Source organism: Morchella importuna (assembly GCF_003444635.1).
Source record: "Morchella importuna strain M04M26 chromosome Unknown Morimp01GS028, whole genome shotgun sequence".
NCBI classification, from domain to species: domain Eukaryota; kingdom Fungi; phylum Ascomycota; class Pezizomycetes; order Pezizales; family Morchellaceae; genus Morchella; species Morchella importuna.
Window position 1 is genome coordinate 615,628 of NW_025763425.1, and position 12,776 is coordinate 628,403.

At 45.6% G+C, this 12,776-nt stretch overlaps 5 protein-coding genes across 5 annotated transcripts; 2 read left to right on the forward strand and 3 right to left on the reverse strand.

Moving 5' to 3' along the window:
- Positions 1-1,498: 1,498 nt before the first annotated feature.
- LAJ45_08272 (uncharacterized protein) lies at positions 1,499-2,705 on the reverse strand (the record flags this gene model as incomplete). Its single annotated transcript, XM_046117823.1, has 5 exons — positions 1,499-1,527; positions 1,596-1,667; positions 1,736-1,778; positions 2,218-2,344; positions 2,419-2,705. The coding sequence occupies 5 exons, from the start codon at positions 2,703-2,705 to the stop codon at positions 1,499-1,501; spliced, it is 558 nt and encodes a 185-aa protein (XP_045969110.1).
- A 1,326-nt stretch (positions 2,706-4,031) lies between these two features.
- LAJ45_08273 (uncharacterized protein) lies at positions 4,032-4,933 on the forward strand (the record flags this gene model as incomplete). Its single annotated transcript, XM_046117824.1, has 2 exons — positions 4,032-4,187; positions 4,253-4,933. The coding sequence occupies 2 exons, from the start codon at positions 4,032-4,034 to the stop codon at positions 4,931-4,933; spliced, it is 837 nt and encodes a 278-aa protein (XP_045969111.1).
- Positions 4,934-5,737: 804 nt separating this feature from the next.
- On the forward strand, positions 5,738-6,528 carry LAJ45_08274 (uncharacterized protein; the record flags this gene model as incomplete). Its single annotated transcript, XM_046117825.1, has 2 exons — positions 5,738-6,082; positions 6,142-6,528. 2 exons carry the CDS (start codon positions 5,738-5,740, stop codon positions 6,526-6,528), a joined length of 732 nt encoding a protein of 243 aa, XP_045969112.1.
- Positions 6,529-6,661: 133 nt separating this feature from the next.
- On the reverse strand, positions 6,662-8,893 carry LAJ45_08275 (uncharacterized protein; the record flags this gene model as incomplete). The annotated part of the gene is made up of 9 exons (XM_046117826.1): positions 6,662-6,836; positions 6,902-7,301; positions 7,395-7,464; positions 7,527-7,646; positions 7,701-7,922; positions 7,985-8,184; positions 8,250-8,340; positions 8,395-8,410; positions 8,889-8,893. The coding sequence occupies 9 exons, from the start codon at positions 8,891-8,893 to the stop codon at positions 6,662-6,664; spliced, it is 1,299 nt and encodes a 432-aa protein (XP_045969113.1).
- A 700-nt stretch (positions 8,894-9,593) lies between these two features.
- Positions 9,594-11,536, reverse strand: LAJ45_08276 (uncharacterized protein; the record flags this gene model as incomplete). The annotated part of the gene is made up of 2 exons (XM_046117827.1): positions 9,594-9,880; positions 9,928-11,536. 2 exons carry the CDS (start codon positions 11,534-11,536, stop codon positions 9,594-9,596), a joined length of 1,896 nt encoding a protein of 631 aa, XP_045969114.1.
- Positions 11,537-12,776: the final 1,240 nt, after the last annotated feature.

Sequence of the window (12,776 nt, forward strand, 5' to 3'; positions counted from 1 at the left end):
ATTGACATTAGGTTGAGGTTAATTGAATATAGCTAGCAGTATGTTCAAAGAAGACCGCATATTGCTGGCTAAGCTTAAGACCAGCCATCTATAGACTATAGTCTTTGTTGACGATGAATTTCCCATCGATATCACTCGGTGTGAGTAAAATATTGGTGACGAGACTCATGGACCTGCACCCTAGCTCATGACCCGTTCCAGAATCATGGTCTTTCTCTTTATTTTCTCTCATTCATGGTGGGCTCCATGGTCTAAGGCCGGATATTCCTTCCGGCCCTCGAAACTAGCTCAAGACGTCGCCGGCCTCCAGCAACGAGCCAGCGTTCGTTGCCTAAACTCAGTGATGAGCGTGTTCACGATAGAAAATGAATGGAGTGCGAATGATACCGAATCTCTTCATCGAATTCTTCAGTCCTCTATGACATCCTGATATGCCGGTAGTGAGGCACCAATTGATCTGGTTATCAGGCAATTGATTAATTCATGTAGGGAAAGAACACAAGCAGCCCTGAATCTATATGTAAGTTACACGAATCAGGAGTATATACTGCACGATGATATGGGCAGAAATTGAGATATAAACAGGGAAATCAACCATATCTTCGAACATGCATGTGAGCCAGCTGGTCAGGCCTGCAGCTGCGCAGGCTTATCTCCAAGTATGGCGCATGCGCAAGATTTGTTTCCACGAGAGGGGTTTAGAGAACGTTTCGTTAACGTCCTTCTAGAACCCTTTGCATTTGAAAAGTACCCGTATACTTATAATAGTAATACTTTCGTTCTGTAAAAATTGCCAATGGATCGAGTTAACTACTAGTGTTTCAATAGTCATTTCAATTGTCGCCGGAAAGCCGTACGCCTCACGTGTCTGAAGTTTCGCCACGCATACATGTATATTACTTAAGAAGCTACTCATACTGCAGTTAACCGCTCAAATGATTCAAACCTATTGGCCGAAGGTCCCTGCACTAGGTCTATTGCTTCGGTCCACCAATATTCATATGCGATATTGGATGCGGTCTTTTGAGGCCAATCGCAGTTAATCATGTGCCGTTTTTATCGATTACTGAGTATTATCTACAGTTATAATGACGGTAATATTGCGTTGGTTACCTAGTTCTAGGTTAGTAGCTGGTAGCGGGAGCGATTATCGTCATGGCTGTTTCGCGGAACTCTATTTCCCCATATATGCAAGATAGTGAGGTTATGAGATGCTGTCAACACTCAGGATCTCCCGAATCCATCCTCAGGACCATTCAAAGGGAATGAATACTAATCTCTTGCCACATGATCGATCGTTCATAAATTGAAGTTTTATAGTAATTCCCCGCTCATGTTGATAGGTTACTGCGCATCCATATCGTCCGTGTATGTAAGTCGTTAGGCAACAGTGTATCCTATCTACTAAGTAACTTCGTCTATCTTGGTGGCACACGGTCGGAGTCTTGCTTTTGTAGTTAATACTTTAGAATATATAAAATTCTCGTAGAGTTGCGCCTCATATTAGGGAGTGACTAAGCATAGGTGCTATAGTTTCGAACATCAGTCAAGAATTCTTTTTTCAGGTTCCTTCATATCATGTTACAGTAGCGTACAGTCGTGCATAGAGGGAGTCGAAATCTGGCCCTTAGATTGTTCTAATCTCATTGCGTTTTGATGAGATGTGTCTAGCTATCGGCCACTAATTAGCATCACTAAAATACAATTGTACAACACAGTTATCATAGTTACTGACAGCTTCTCTCTCTCTTTTTTTTCTTTTTTTCTTTTGCGATGGGCTAAATGGGATACATGTAGTTATTGGTTAGAATTCCTCCTGCATGCGAGAGGGACGGGTCGTGCCGGTTATACATTGGAGTAGAGATTTTGCGGTGGTTACTACATAACGTAAGGGATGGTATGAAAAGAGCATACATGTACTCAGCCGAGCTTAGCTTTGCAGTTCAATACATGTAGTAACCTCATGTATCACAAGGTTACTTGACATGTGTACAAGTACGTAGTGGATAAACTTAGGGTTTGGAAAGCATGTATAAATTCAACGTTCCACATAGACCTAGTACCTGCGCATGAATCTTCCCCTGTTATGTCCGCAATGCTCAAACTCAAAACAGAAAACCTCCCCGAAACAGAAAACCTCCTCGATCATAAAAAAAAAATGCGCAGGAACATCAAACTAGGAGCAAGTATATATCTGTACTACTCTTGAGTATTCACAAGCTCCAAGTTCATGTCTCCCTCGTGGTTGACCGAATGATGCTGTTCATACTCCCGCATAAATCTGAATTCTTGGTTGCAGTTGAGGCAGCGGTAGCGTATGTGCTGATGAGTTGCTTGATGATCCCTGGCAAAGAGGCATTATAATGTTAGCTTCTACGTTCTCATAGAATGTTGTCTTTATAGTACATATATCCATACAAGAATTGGTTCTCGTTCATTACTGTACAATGCGCGCAATTTTCGTACCTGCACACATATTCGCCTGTTTCGGTTCTAGAGGTCTGGAAGATAGTCTCCTCCGCGTCTCTGAGCCTTTGAACCCCCTCCGGAGATTGAAGATTGATTTTATTCATGAGATCCGCAACTGTTTCGTGCAGGTCTCGCAAATAACCGTTGCGGACTGCGGACATTTGGGCTGGAATGTTGTTTCCGTAATAGACTGAAAGAGGATCAAGAGTAGAAGCGGAAGAGAGTGTGGAGGACATGGGAAGTTCTGTGTTCTGGGTTTGTTGATGAAATAGAAGAGCGTCCGGTACGTACTAAGTGTAATAATTTATACTGATACAAGCTCATTCCTAAAACACGCGCAGTGCGCAGTTTTTTTCAAGTTCTAGCGGCGTTGATCTGACCTTGCGAGTTTGCCATGCGCAGCGAATATCCTTCACGCGCACGGCGGCCTGATGACAACAACCCTCCTAGTCTCAGTTAAAAAAGGCACGGCGGTTTGGTTATCTTCTTCTAACTTGAAGAAGGATCAAAAGATTCATATCAGTGGACAAAGTAAATTGATCTTCACATGCCATTTGGATTCCAACCAATCTGTGAATAGTGCGTGAAGGACGTGAATGGTCAGAGAAAAAGCCCTATCCACCGCATATAATCATGAACTGGCGGATATACCTTGTTGCATATTTGATTTTTTTTTTATAATTAGAGGTACATATTGTAATCGCTCTCTGAATCAAATCTGCGCAGAGCCAGAGCCAGAGCCAGAGCCAGATCAGAGCCATCACCATTGCGTTAAAGAGATGTTGCGTTAGTGATTCAAGTCATCTGTAGGTGACAGCAGTTAACCGACATAACCAATAAGGAACTGGTTATTGACTTCGCGTGAATGGATTGCCCAAGATCGATAAGGTCCGCCGACAACAGAGTAGGATGAGATGGCTGTTGCTGTTTGGCATGGGGGCCAATTGGTGTTGGTTGATGTTGCCATTGGCATGCGCAGGTTTAGTACCTACATTAGTAATACTATCTTTATTATTCCTGCCCGGATCTTGGCAGTTTCTACGCCACTAACGATCAGCCTCAGTGCGAAGTGCAGTGGCGGGGCATTTAAGGTTTTTTGAGCCTCACTCACCCAACTTAATTAATATTGTAACCATATGCATGCATAAATCACATACCGGCCATGGCCTAGTTGCATACATCACAAGTTGGAGAAGTACGCGTGTCGAATGACTCAAACGACTCAACGCGACTTGGATATTTGTTCGTGAATAAATTATCAAGTACAGATGTATGTAGATCAGGTATACATAGATTCTTTGATCTCTATTAGAATTTAGAGTGATTGAGTCAGAACCTTAACCCTTGCGCAGCCAAAATACATCCATTTTCTAATCCGGATACGACGGAAAGCCGTGGATAGGCCACGTACTGAAGACGGAGATTGCGGGGTCTATGGAGTTACTTCGGTATTAAGAAACCCTCGATCTTCAAAAGCAAAGAAAAAAAAACTTATAAAAAGACAGAAGAATCTCCATTGGTGTCGAAATAGTATCAGTATCAAGCCACAACCGCAAGCCAATATGACTGAAGCACAAGAAAATCCTCCCGCCATCGACGTCCTCACTTCTGTATGGTACATCCCAGAGCCCTCCACATTCCCACCCACCGCACGTGAGGTGTTCAAGAAGCACACCAATCTTGCAGATGATGAAATTATTCCACATATTATATCTGTGGTACGTTTTAGATACTCCTTATTCCAGTCTGTGTTCGAAATCTAATTTGGTATAACTCTAAACAGCGCGATACTGCCTTGAAAATCTTCCCCTACCCATGCATCGGTTCTTTCCGTTTCCTCGACTTTTCAATCTCTGAATCGTCGGCTTACGACGAGATTGTATCCCGTCTCAAATCAGGCGAGAAGCTGCTCGATCTCGGGTGTTGCTTTGGGCAAGATATCAGGAAACTTATCTCGGACGGCGCCCCTTCGGGCAATATCTATGGTTCGGACCTGCAAGCCGAATTTATTGGCATGGGATATGACCTTTTCATGGATAAAGACAAAATCGACACCAAATTCATTGCCCCAGCCGACATATTCGACGAATCGGAGGCCTCCCCGCTGAACGTTCTCGACGGGCAGATGGACATTATTCATATCGGGTCTTTCCTGCACTTGTTTAATCTCGAGGATCAGGTACGTGCGGCCAAGAGGATTTCTCGGATGCTCAGCCCCAAGAAGGGATCCATGGTGGTGGGGAGACAAGGGGGGAGTTCGATTCCGGGCGAGTTTGACCATAGCGTGCACATGCTCAAAGGGAAAATGTATAGACACGATATGGAGACTTTCAATAATTTCTGGAATAAGGAAGTTGGTGGGGAATGGCAAGTTGATGGAACGTTTACGCCAATTGAGCTGCCAAAGGAGGCCGAGGGGCGCGAGGGTGCCGGGTGGTTGAGGTTCACGGTGAGGAGGATTTAGGAATCAAGATGGGACATATAGTTTGAGAGATAACAGAAACGTTATATTCATGTAGTCTCCGCTGAATAGTTAAATATTGTAAGCAGATATTTTGAAATACAAGAGCCAGGTTTCGTGCAATCATGGCAAATCACTCGGTAAATGGCCATAGTGGCGAAATGTCTAGCTCATGTAAAAGAAATACAGCGCGCATACCAAGAAATACGGTTAGGGGAAATAAACATTAAACCTGCATGTAGATCCCTGGTTCTACACCTATTATTTGGTTTCCCTTAGTCACTGGTCATTTGGAATTACCACAAGAGATGCCTAGTGTCAATTACCGACATGTATGTAGAGTACCCAGAGTACCTAGAATCTCTCCGAGTCATGTAGTTAATTGCGCACTGTTGATAGGTAGATATTTTCACAAGTGGGCTGCATGAAAGCTCTCCAGGTTTAGCCCCTGCTCATGATTGATCCCAATTCCAACCACCCATTGGAGGCGCGTTGCCGTGTACCGAATGTAATGCTGTTTTTTTTCCCCAAACAACCGAGTTTAAAACAACCAATAGAGACATTCTTGGCATCCTATTAAACCAACCGACGAACACGCGCACTCGGGTACCGCATTGCCTTACTCACACATACTCTATCTCCGCGGTCCTCATTGTCATGACGTTGAGACATGATGCCCAAGATCAGTCCACAGAATATACGGTGCGATAAGTACCCCGAGTTTCACCTTTTATGCAAATAAGCTTCCTCTCCCAATACCATTACTGCTCACGTCTCACTTCATACAATTCAATTCGCAATTGGAAAATGTTCCGTCTCATATCCCGTCCTGCACTCGAGCTCTCGCGTGTATCTGTGCAGTCTTTGGCTCTAGCCACTACCCAGGTCCGCCACCTGGCACGTCTCCCGGACGACCCCACCATCACAGATGCAATTACACATGATCACCGCGAACTCCAGGACTACTATGGTCGTTTAATGGCCCTGGATGAAAACGATTACGATAATAAGAGTCGTTGGCAGAATCAGTTGACATGGGAGCTGGCCAGACACGCTGTTGGAGAGGAGATCGTCTTGTATCCAGCTTACGAGAAGTATCTGGGCGCAGAGGGGAAAAAGGCGGCAGATAAGGATAGAAATTCGCATCAGAAGGTCAGATGGCTGTCTTTCCTGGGGTAAGCTGTATGCTGATGGGCCACTTATGAAAAAAGACCAAGGAGCTGCTGGAGTATTTTCAGCGCTTGTATCCACAGTCGAAAGAGTTTAAGCCGTCATTGGTGGAGCTGATGGAGGAGTTGGAGAAGCATATGCGCAGCGAAGAAAAGGACGAGCTTCCAATGCTGGAGGAGGCGTTGGCCAAAACGAAGCCGGAGAGTGGCATAGGCGGAAAAAGCAGATCCCAGGAGCTTGCGTTGTCATTTTCGAGGACAAAGATGTTTGTGCCGACAAGAGGACATCCGTGGATGCCAAATAAACCGCCGTATGAGACAGTGTTGGGACTATTGGCGATGCCGGTGGACGTGCTGGCAGATATGTTTAGGAAGTTTCCCAAGGAGAAACAGAGGACCACGGAAAGTCTGAGTGGGGGACTGAAATGAGTATATATGCACAAATTAAGATTTCTATCCAAAGAGTCGTTGTATTTTTATGATGTTACTGTATGTAGTAATGGAGTTTCGTCTTTTCTTTTTTCCTGCTCGGTTGAGACGTGATACCCTTATTTCGCTCGCCTTAAACCTTAAGAACCCGCCTTCTCGCCCTTACTCTCAGCCCACTCTTATATAAAAACAATCTCGACTCTTCAACCCATGGGTCCTCCGGATCCATTAGTTCCAGCTCGAATTTTCCAAATAATTCAGGAATTGTTTTACAAATCTCCATCATTGCAACGTTCTTGCCGATGCACCTAAGTCCCTACCTATTAGCTACTACCTTTGACGCCAGTGTAAGAGAAAGGATCAAGTAGCTTACACCCTATTCCCGCTTCCAAATCCAAATTCAAACTCGGCAAAACGAGTTCGATTGCCCTTTTCCAGCCATCTCTCGGGTCTGAACTCCATCGCATCATCCCCATATAAAGTCTTATCTCTCCCAACAACCCAATTATTGATACCGACTTCAAAGCCTCCTGGGACCCAGATACCAGGTAATATTTCTGCTCCCCCCACCGGAACTTTCCGGCCGAATGTTGCACCAATGGAGGGCGATAACCGGAGGGTCTCTTTTAACACAGCGTTGAAATACTCTAAAGGCAGCGTATCCGCGTAAGATACTGGGTTGGTTTGATCAAGTTCGTCTACGAGATGCTGGAGGGCTGGGGGGTTTTGTAGAAGATAGAGGCTTGCCCCTTGAATTGATGCTGCGGTAGTGTCTGCACCAGCAATAAGAGTCCCCATGACTTCACCAAAGACTGAACTTTCGGATATTGGGGAGCCATCCTCAGTCTTGGAAGCAAGAAACCCACCGAGAAGATCCTTTTTATTTGTACTTGAACTAGTAGAAGCACGTCGATCAGCGATTATCCTTTTTGCTAGCTGGTAGAAGTTTAACTCGATTAGATAACTTATAATTATTTCAAGTTGGATTTGGGACTTACCCCAAATAAATGTCCGATTCCAGTTGCAGATTCAGGAGGAGGAAGATATTTTATCACAACCCCCAATAGCGCTGCGAGGGTTGGAAATGCAGCTAAAATTGGAAACATAGGTGAATTATGCTGGTGTTATTAGAATTGAACGTATCAGGATTTGGCTGGAGTAGGTTGACTCACATGCATTGATTCTTGATATCCGTTAACATCGCCTCCTTTCTCCATGAATCCAAATTTCTTCCCATATCCGAGCTCACTTATCAAATCGAAGGTGAGATGATTGACCCACTCGACCAAGTCAAATTCCTCGCCGCGTTCTGCAAACCTGTCGATGTTTCGACTGAATTCCTCTATTAAAGCGCTTACTGACGGCTCCATTTGAGCCACAGATGTCATTGAATACTATTCAAAGGTCTGGTTAATCTCACTGATAATTGTTGTAGTGGGTATTACTGGGAACTAACAGCGTGAGCAATCCGTTTCCTCACGCGTGAGTGCACCACTGGATCCTTTGCAAAAAATACTGGCGGATCTCCGCCTGGTAGAAATCCATTACCGAACCCATCGCCCTTCGCAAACTCGCCAGCACCACGTCCGTAGATAACCTTGATTGCGCGGTGATCGGAGAAGCTAAGTATGTTTGGTGTAATACGCACCACAGGCCCTGTACGTAGAGGTCATGTCTGAGAGAAGCTACATATAAGAAGCGGGGCCATAATGAATATATACCGTATCTTTCATGTAGCTCATAGTTCTTGAGATGCTGTTTTCCACTCAAGACGACTCTTAACCACCAGAGCCTTGTTATTCGGGCCCATATCTAATCGCCGTTAGGTATCTTCTCTTGGTATAGGCGGATATCATCACCACATACCGGCCAGGAAATCGAGCTAGAGGATGAAGATACAAATCATAGAAAACGTTGCTCACAAAAAGCAAGAAAATAGCACCGATCGCGTGTTTTTTCAGAGTCTCCAGAATTATCATAAACAGATGGCCTGCCATTTAGATGCCAATCGATGCCGAGAGAGTTAGAAAAAGCGTAAGAAGTTGACAGCTTGGTCGAGGATCAGGGGTTTCTCGGCTTGTATCCGGGTTTGCATCGCTTGTGCATAACTAGCGGAATCCAACTTTCATGTGATTACAGGGTTTTCTACGGTCTACTGAGCTAGAGTACTCGTCTATTCATAGCGTTTGTGAACACCACCGCTATTGCATGCCATACAAAAAGGTTGCCTTGGCTATTTTTTGTTCACAAACGCTGTGAAAACACGAGTAGGTATATGTAGTAGTATATTGTATAATCTACATGACGAACCTGCTTCAATAGCGAATGCGCACTTACTGGCGAATCAAAATCGGAAAAACCACATTGCGGATGTTGGATGGTCTGATCCGCTTGCTTTGCTTAGGGCCCGTTTGGGAGCAAGTCCAAACGGAGTTTTGTGAGCAAATTTGTATGGCAACGGGAAAACTCTGTTTCATTTATTTCATAACTCCGTTTTGCAAGAAATATTTGTGTTTGGCATGCTAATTTTGAACCTCCGTTAGGGCTTTGAAACAGAGTTTTTGAAAAGTAGGTATTACCTACTTTTCCGTTGCAACGCCCAAAACCCCACCAAATATATCCACCTTGACACTGCTGTTTGGGAAACCCAAACTCCGTTTTCAAAAATCTCCGTTTGCACTCGTCTAATGGAGTCGTTGCATAACGAAGTTTCATAACCACGAAACTGCCAAACGGGCCCTTAGCTTTTTCAGATCTTCACTGGGAAATAAGTAACACTGAGAAAGCCTCAAATAAGATCTTCGGATGATTACACGAGCTGCGATCAAGCAGTCTTCAGTCTATATATGTATCCAGACTCGCAGAATCATGAACAGGAGGAATAAATTTACAGGTAGTTAAGTTTTCAGAACTCCATAGCTAACCCAGAAGAAGATGCCGAACCCAAATTTACAAATCGCAAGAAAGCACCTGCAGCGTCAAGAAATAAAAAAACAATCTGTAGCACATGAATAATTAAATGGTTGTGTTTCCCGGTGTAGAAGTAGTAAAAAGAATTCAAAAGTTTATATTACCACCGCTGCCAGGATTGACTCCCCACATATGCCCCCTCCTCCTCCATCAACTCCAGTGTATGTGTTTGAAAAACCCTGCGCAGGGGGTGCACTAGCTCCCCATGTGCCGCTGGGTGAATTTTGATATAGCTTCACTCGCTTTGTTTGCACATCATCCTCACTGGGAGGTGCGTGTACAGCGTGGTGCGAGTATTTGAAAGACACTATGTCTTTATTTGCGCTGAAGCGCAGTGATATTGATCCGCTACATGGATAGCGAGTTTTGGATGCGGGTGGATCTAGAACTCATTAGTTTCTGGCACCACCAGCGTGATATTGGACTTACCACCAAAACCATTTGGCCTCAACCCAGCCCCCGACGGTGCACCGCCCCTTGAACCACGGTCTCGGGAACCCTCTTCACTCAGATTACAGACCCACCTGGCACCTGGGGTATGCTTGCCGTTGGATATACCCCATTGAGAGTGTGCAATCCGCCATTTAAATTTGTCAATTGCTGAGATTTGGGCAACAAGATCCACGCCAAAGGCTTTGTACAGTTTGTCTCCGGGTTCATGGATGTATGCTGACAGTGCAGATTTTGGGAGCGTGTAGCTTACCCTTACAGGTCGGGGGATGAAACCTGATGATGATGAGGCGACCGTGGATGTGAGGTGAGAGAGAAGATCCGACACTGAGTAGAAATGAAGAGTTGGAGGCGTTGAGGTATCGGTGAGATCCGACGATAAAGGCGTCCTTTTCCGCTTCTGGGAAGATTGTGATGGGGTATTGGTTAGTATGGGACTGGGAGCAGCCGGAGGTTGTGGTGCAATAGGTGATAAAGATGGAGCCAATGATTGTGGTGCAGCTATTAATTGCGCTTCTTGGGTTATATCAATGGCATGTAGGCTTTTGCGGGGGCGGCCACGACCCCGCCCACCCTGAGCTGGGGGAGCTGAGTCCCCTGCGAAATTTGGAGTAGTTGTTTGTGTTTGGAGGGGACCCATAGAACTTGCTTGGGCTGGTGTGGGGACGGGCTCTGCAGGCAGAACCCGAGACTTCTGAGCTGTACTTGGTAGGGACAATTTGACCACTAGGCTTCGAGCATTATTGGTAGATTCACTGTTTGTCACGTGAGTGGATAGAGGAGGTAGATACAGCCCTTGCTGGTCATCTTTTGTTGATACCGATATTGGTGACGGTAACGTTACTCCATGGGCTGGAGAAGGGTGGACATGTTCGTTCCCTCTTCCAGCTCCGTTCGAAATCATATTCCCATTGTTACTGTCCTTAACTAGAACACTTCTCGGGGCCAGCCATTCAATTCTCCCATCCGTCGCGCCGTGATCGCTTGCAACGAAATGCTCATCAAGATTGTCCAACATTGATTCCTCTTGCATGCTAGGAGCTCCTAATACCCCACCAACAGCAAAGCGGTCGATATCCGTGGCACGCCCTGTCTCCTGCATGTACCGAACCGGGGCGTCTGCAGCCTTGGATCTACTCGCGTGGACGGGCGTAGTCTCCCCGTTAATTCCTCTCCCTAATTTCACGAGCTCTTTCCGTACCGTTGACTCCGGCGGGATCCAATGCTTCCCTCGGCGATTACGCGTTTGAATAGCGCGAAGCTCCACAGGCGTGAGCAGAGAGATGTAATGTGGCAGGTCTTTCAACGCTGATAATGAGTTTGGCCCAGCATCTCGTAGACTTCCGCTCTCCGATGTGGTGGTATCAGGTGTAAGTAGCGACGATAAATCGAGTTGAACGGGGGTCTGTGGAGGGTTGGCTTGTCGCTTCTTTCTGGTTCGTTTCGGGGGTGGGAGCTGCTCCGAGACCCATGCTGGTGAAGGCGCCCCCGAGGACGCCGGCTGTGGGACTGTGGGGGGGGAGTCGGCATGCTGAAAGGTTCTGATGAGGATACCGCCGTAGGAAAAGGCACGTTCAATTATTGCCATTGGTGCGCAGGTCGGGGAAGGCGGTTGCTCATTGCAAGTCATGAGATCTTGAGGCGCTATGCCTGATGATGTTAGGTGTGGCTTTTGCACAGCCACAAGCTCTCCATATCGAGGCGCGCTAGTGATCGAGTTATAGAATTTATACTTAACGTGCCAACACCTTTGAATTTTCAATTCAGATGAATCTTTGATCCCCTCGGAGCTAAATTATGTAACGACGGTGGAGATTTCAAGACACCTTTTTTTTTTTTTTTACTGCTATCCTCTTTCTCTTTCCCTCGCACAATGTCACCAGAAATTAACCAATACCAAAAATAAGACCCATTCACCTCTCGTACTCATTACACTCGGGCTGATCATGATTCTATTAGACGCATCCTCTTAACGTTACAATCAACCCGTTAACCAGTCGTATATAACCCGGAGGAAATATTTCTGCAAGTTTAAACAGTTAATGGACGTTCCCGCACCTTCTCGAGCACTACATAGAACGCAAGAGGTCCGCGGCCAGCTCCAAATGGGAGCAGGTTTAATTTGAGAAACATCATCAACTACCACGAGCGATAAGGGAGCAGAAAACGGCGCACAGGGGTTATTTAGCGTGAGTTTCCGCGCCAGGTATAGTGGACGAACTTGGCCGGCCCGGGAGAGTCACAGATGGCTTTAGTCGGTCTGTTCAGGGCTGGTTACGGTCCATGTATGTGAAAGCCATCTTGCTGATCCGTTTTCCTTGTACCTGCGAGCCTTCTTGGTGATTCGAGGAGGCCGTTGTTCTTATACGGGTGTGGATCGCCTTGGCCGCCCTGGGGGAGCTCTTCCAGGCTTGGTTAAATTAATCTTGCCCAGCAAAGGCAGCTGAGAGAGACCCTTGCCCTAATAGCAAATTCAGTACTCTTTCCTAATTTAAAGCTGATACTGTGTATCTTCTGTCCCTCGTTCTTCCCGAATTTTGACGGTTTTTCGACTCTTTGTCAGGCTCAAGCAGGAAATAGCGACTGCCAGAGGAGGTTTATATAGGTCATAGTGCTGGTTTGAGGGGGTGAAAGCAGTACCCAATCTGGCGAGAGAAATGCCTTTAATCCCTATAATAAATCTTTATGGGGGATGTATTATTTGCTAATAGAAATAAGATCTGTTAGTAGAGCTACACGGGGTTTGTTGTTTTTCTGAGGTCGGCATTTCACTGATGGAGTATTATGGGATAGTAGTACTATCGCTCAGCTAGGTTCAAAAGCGAAAA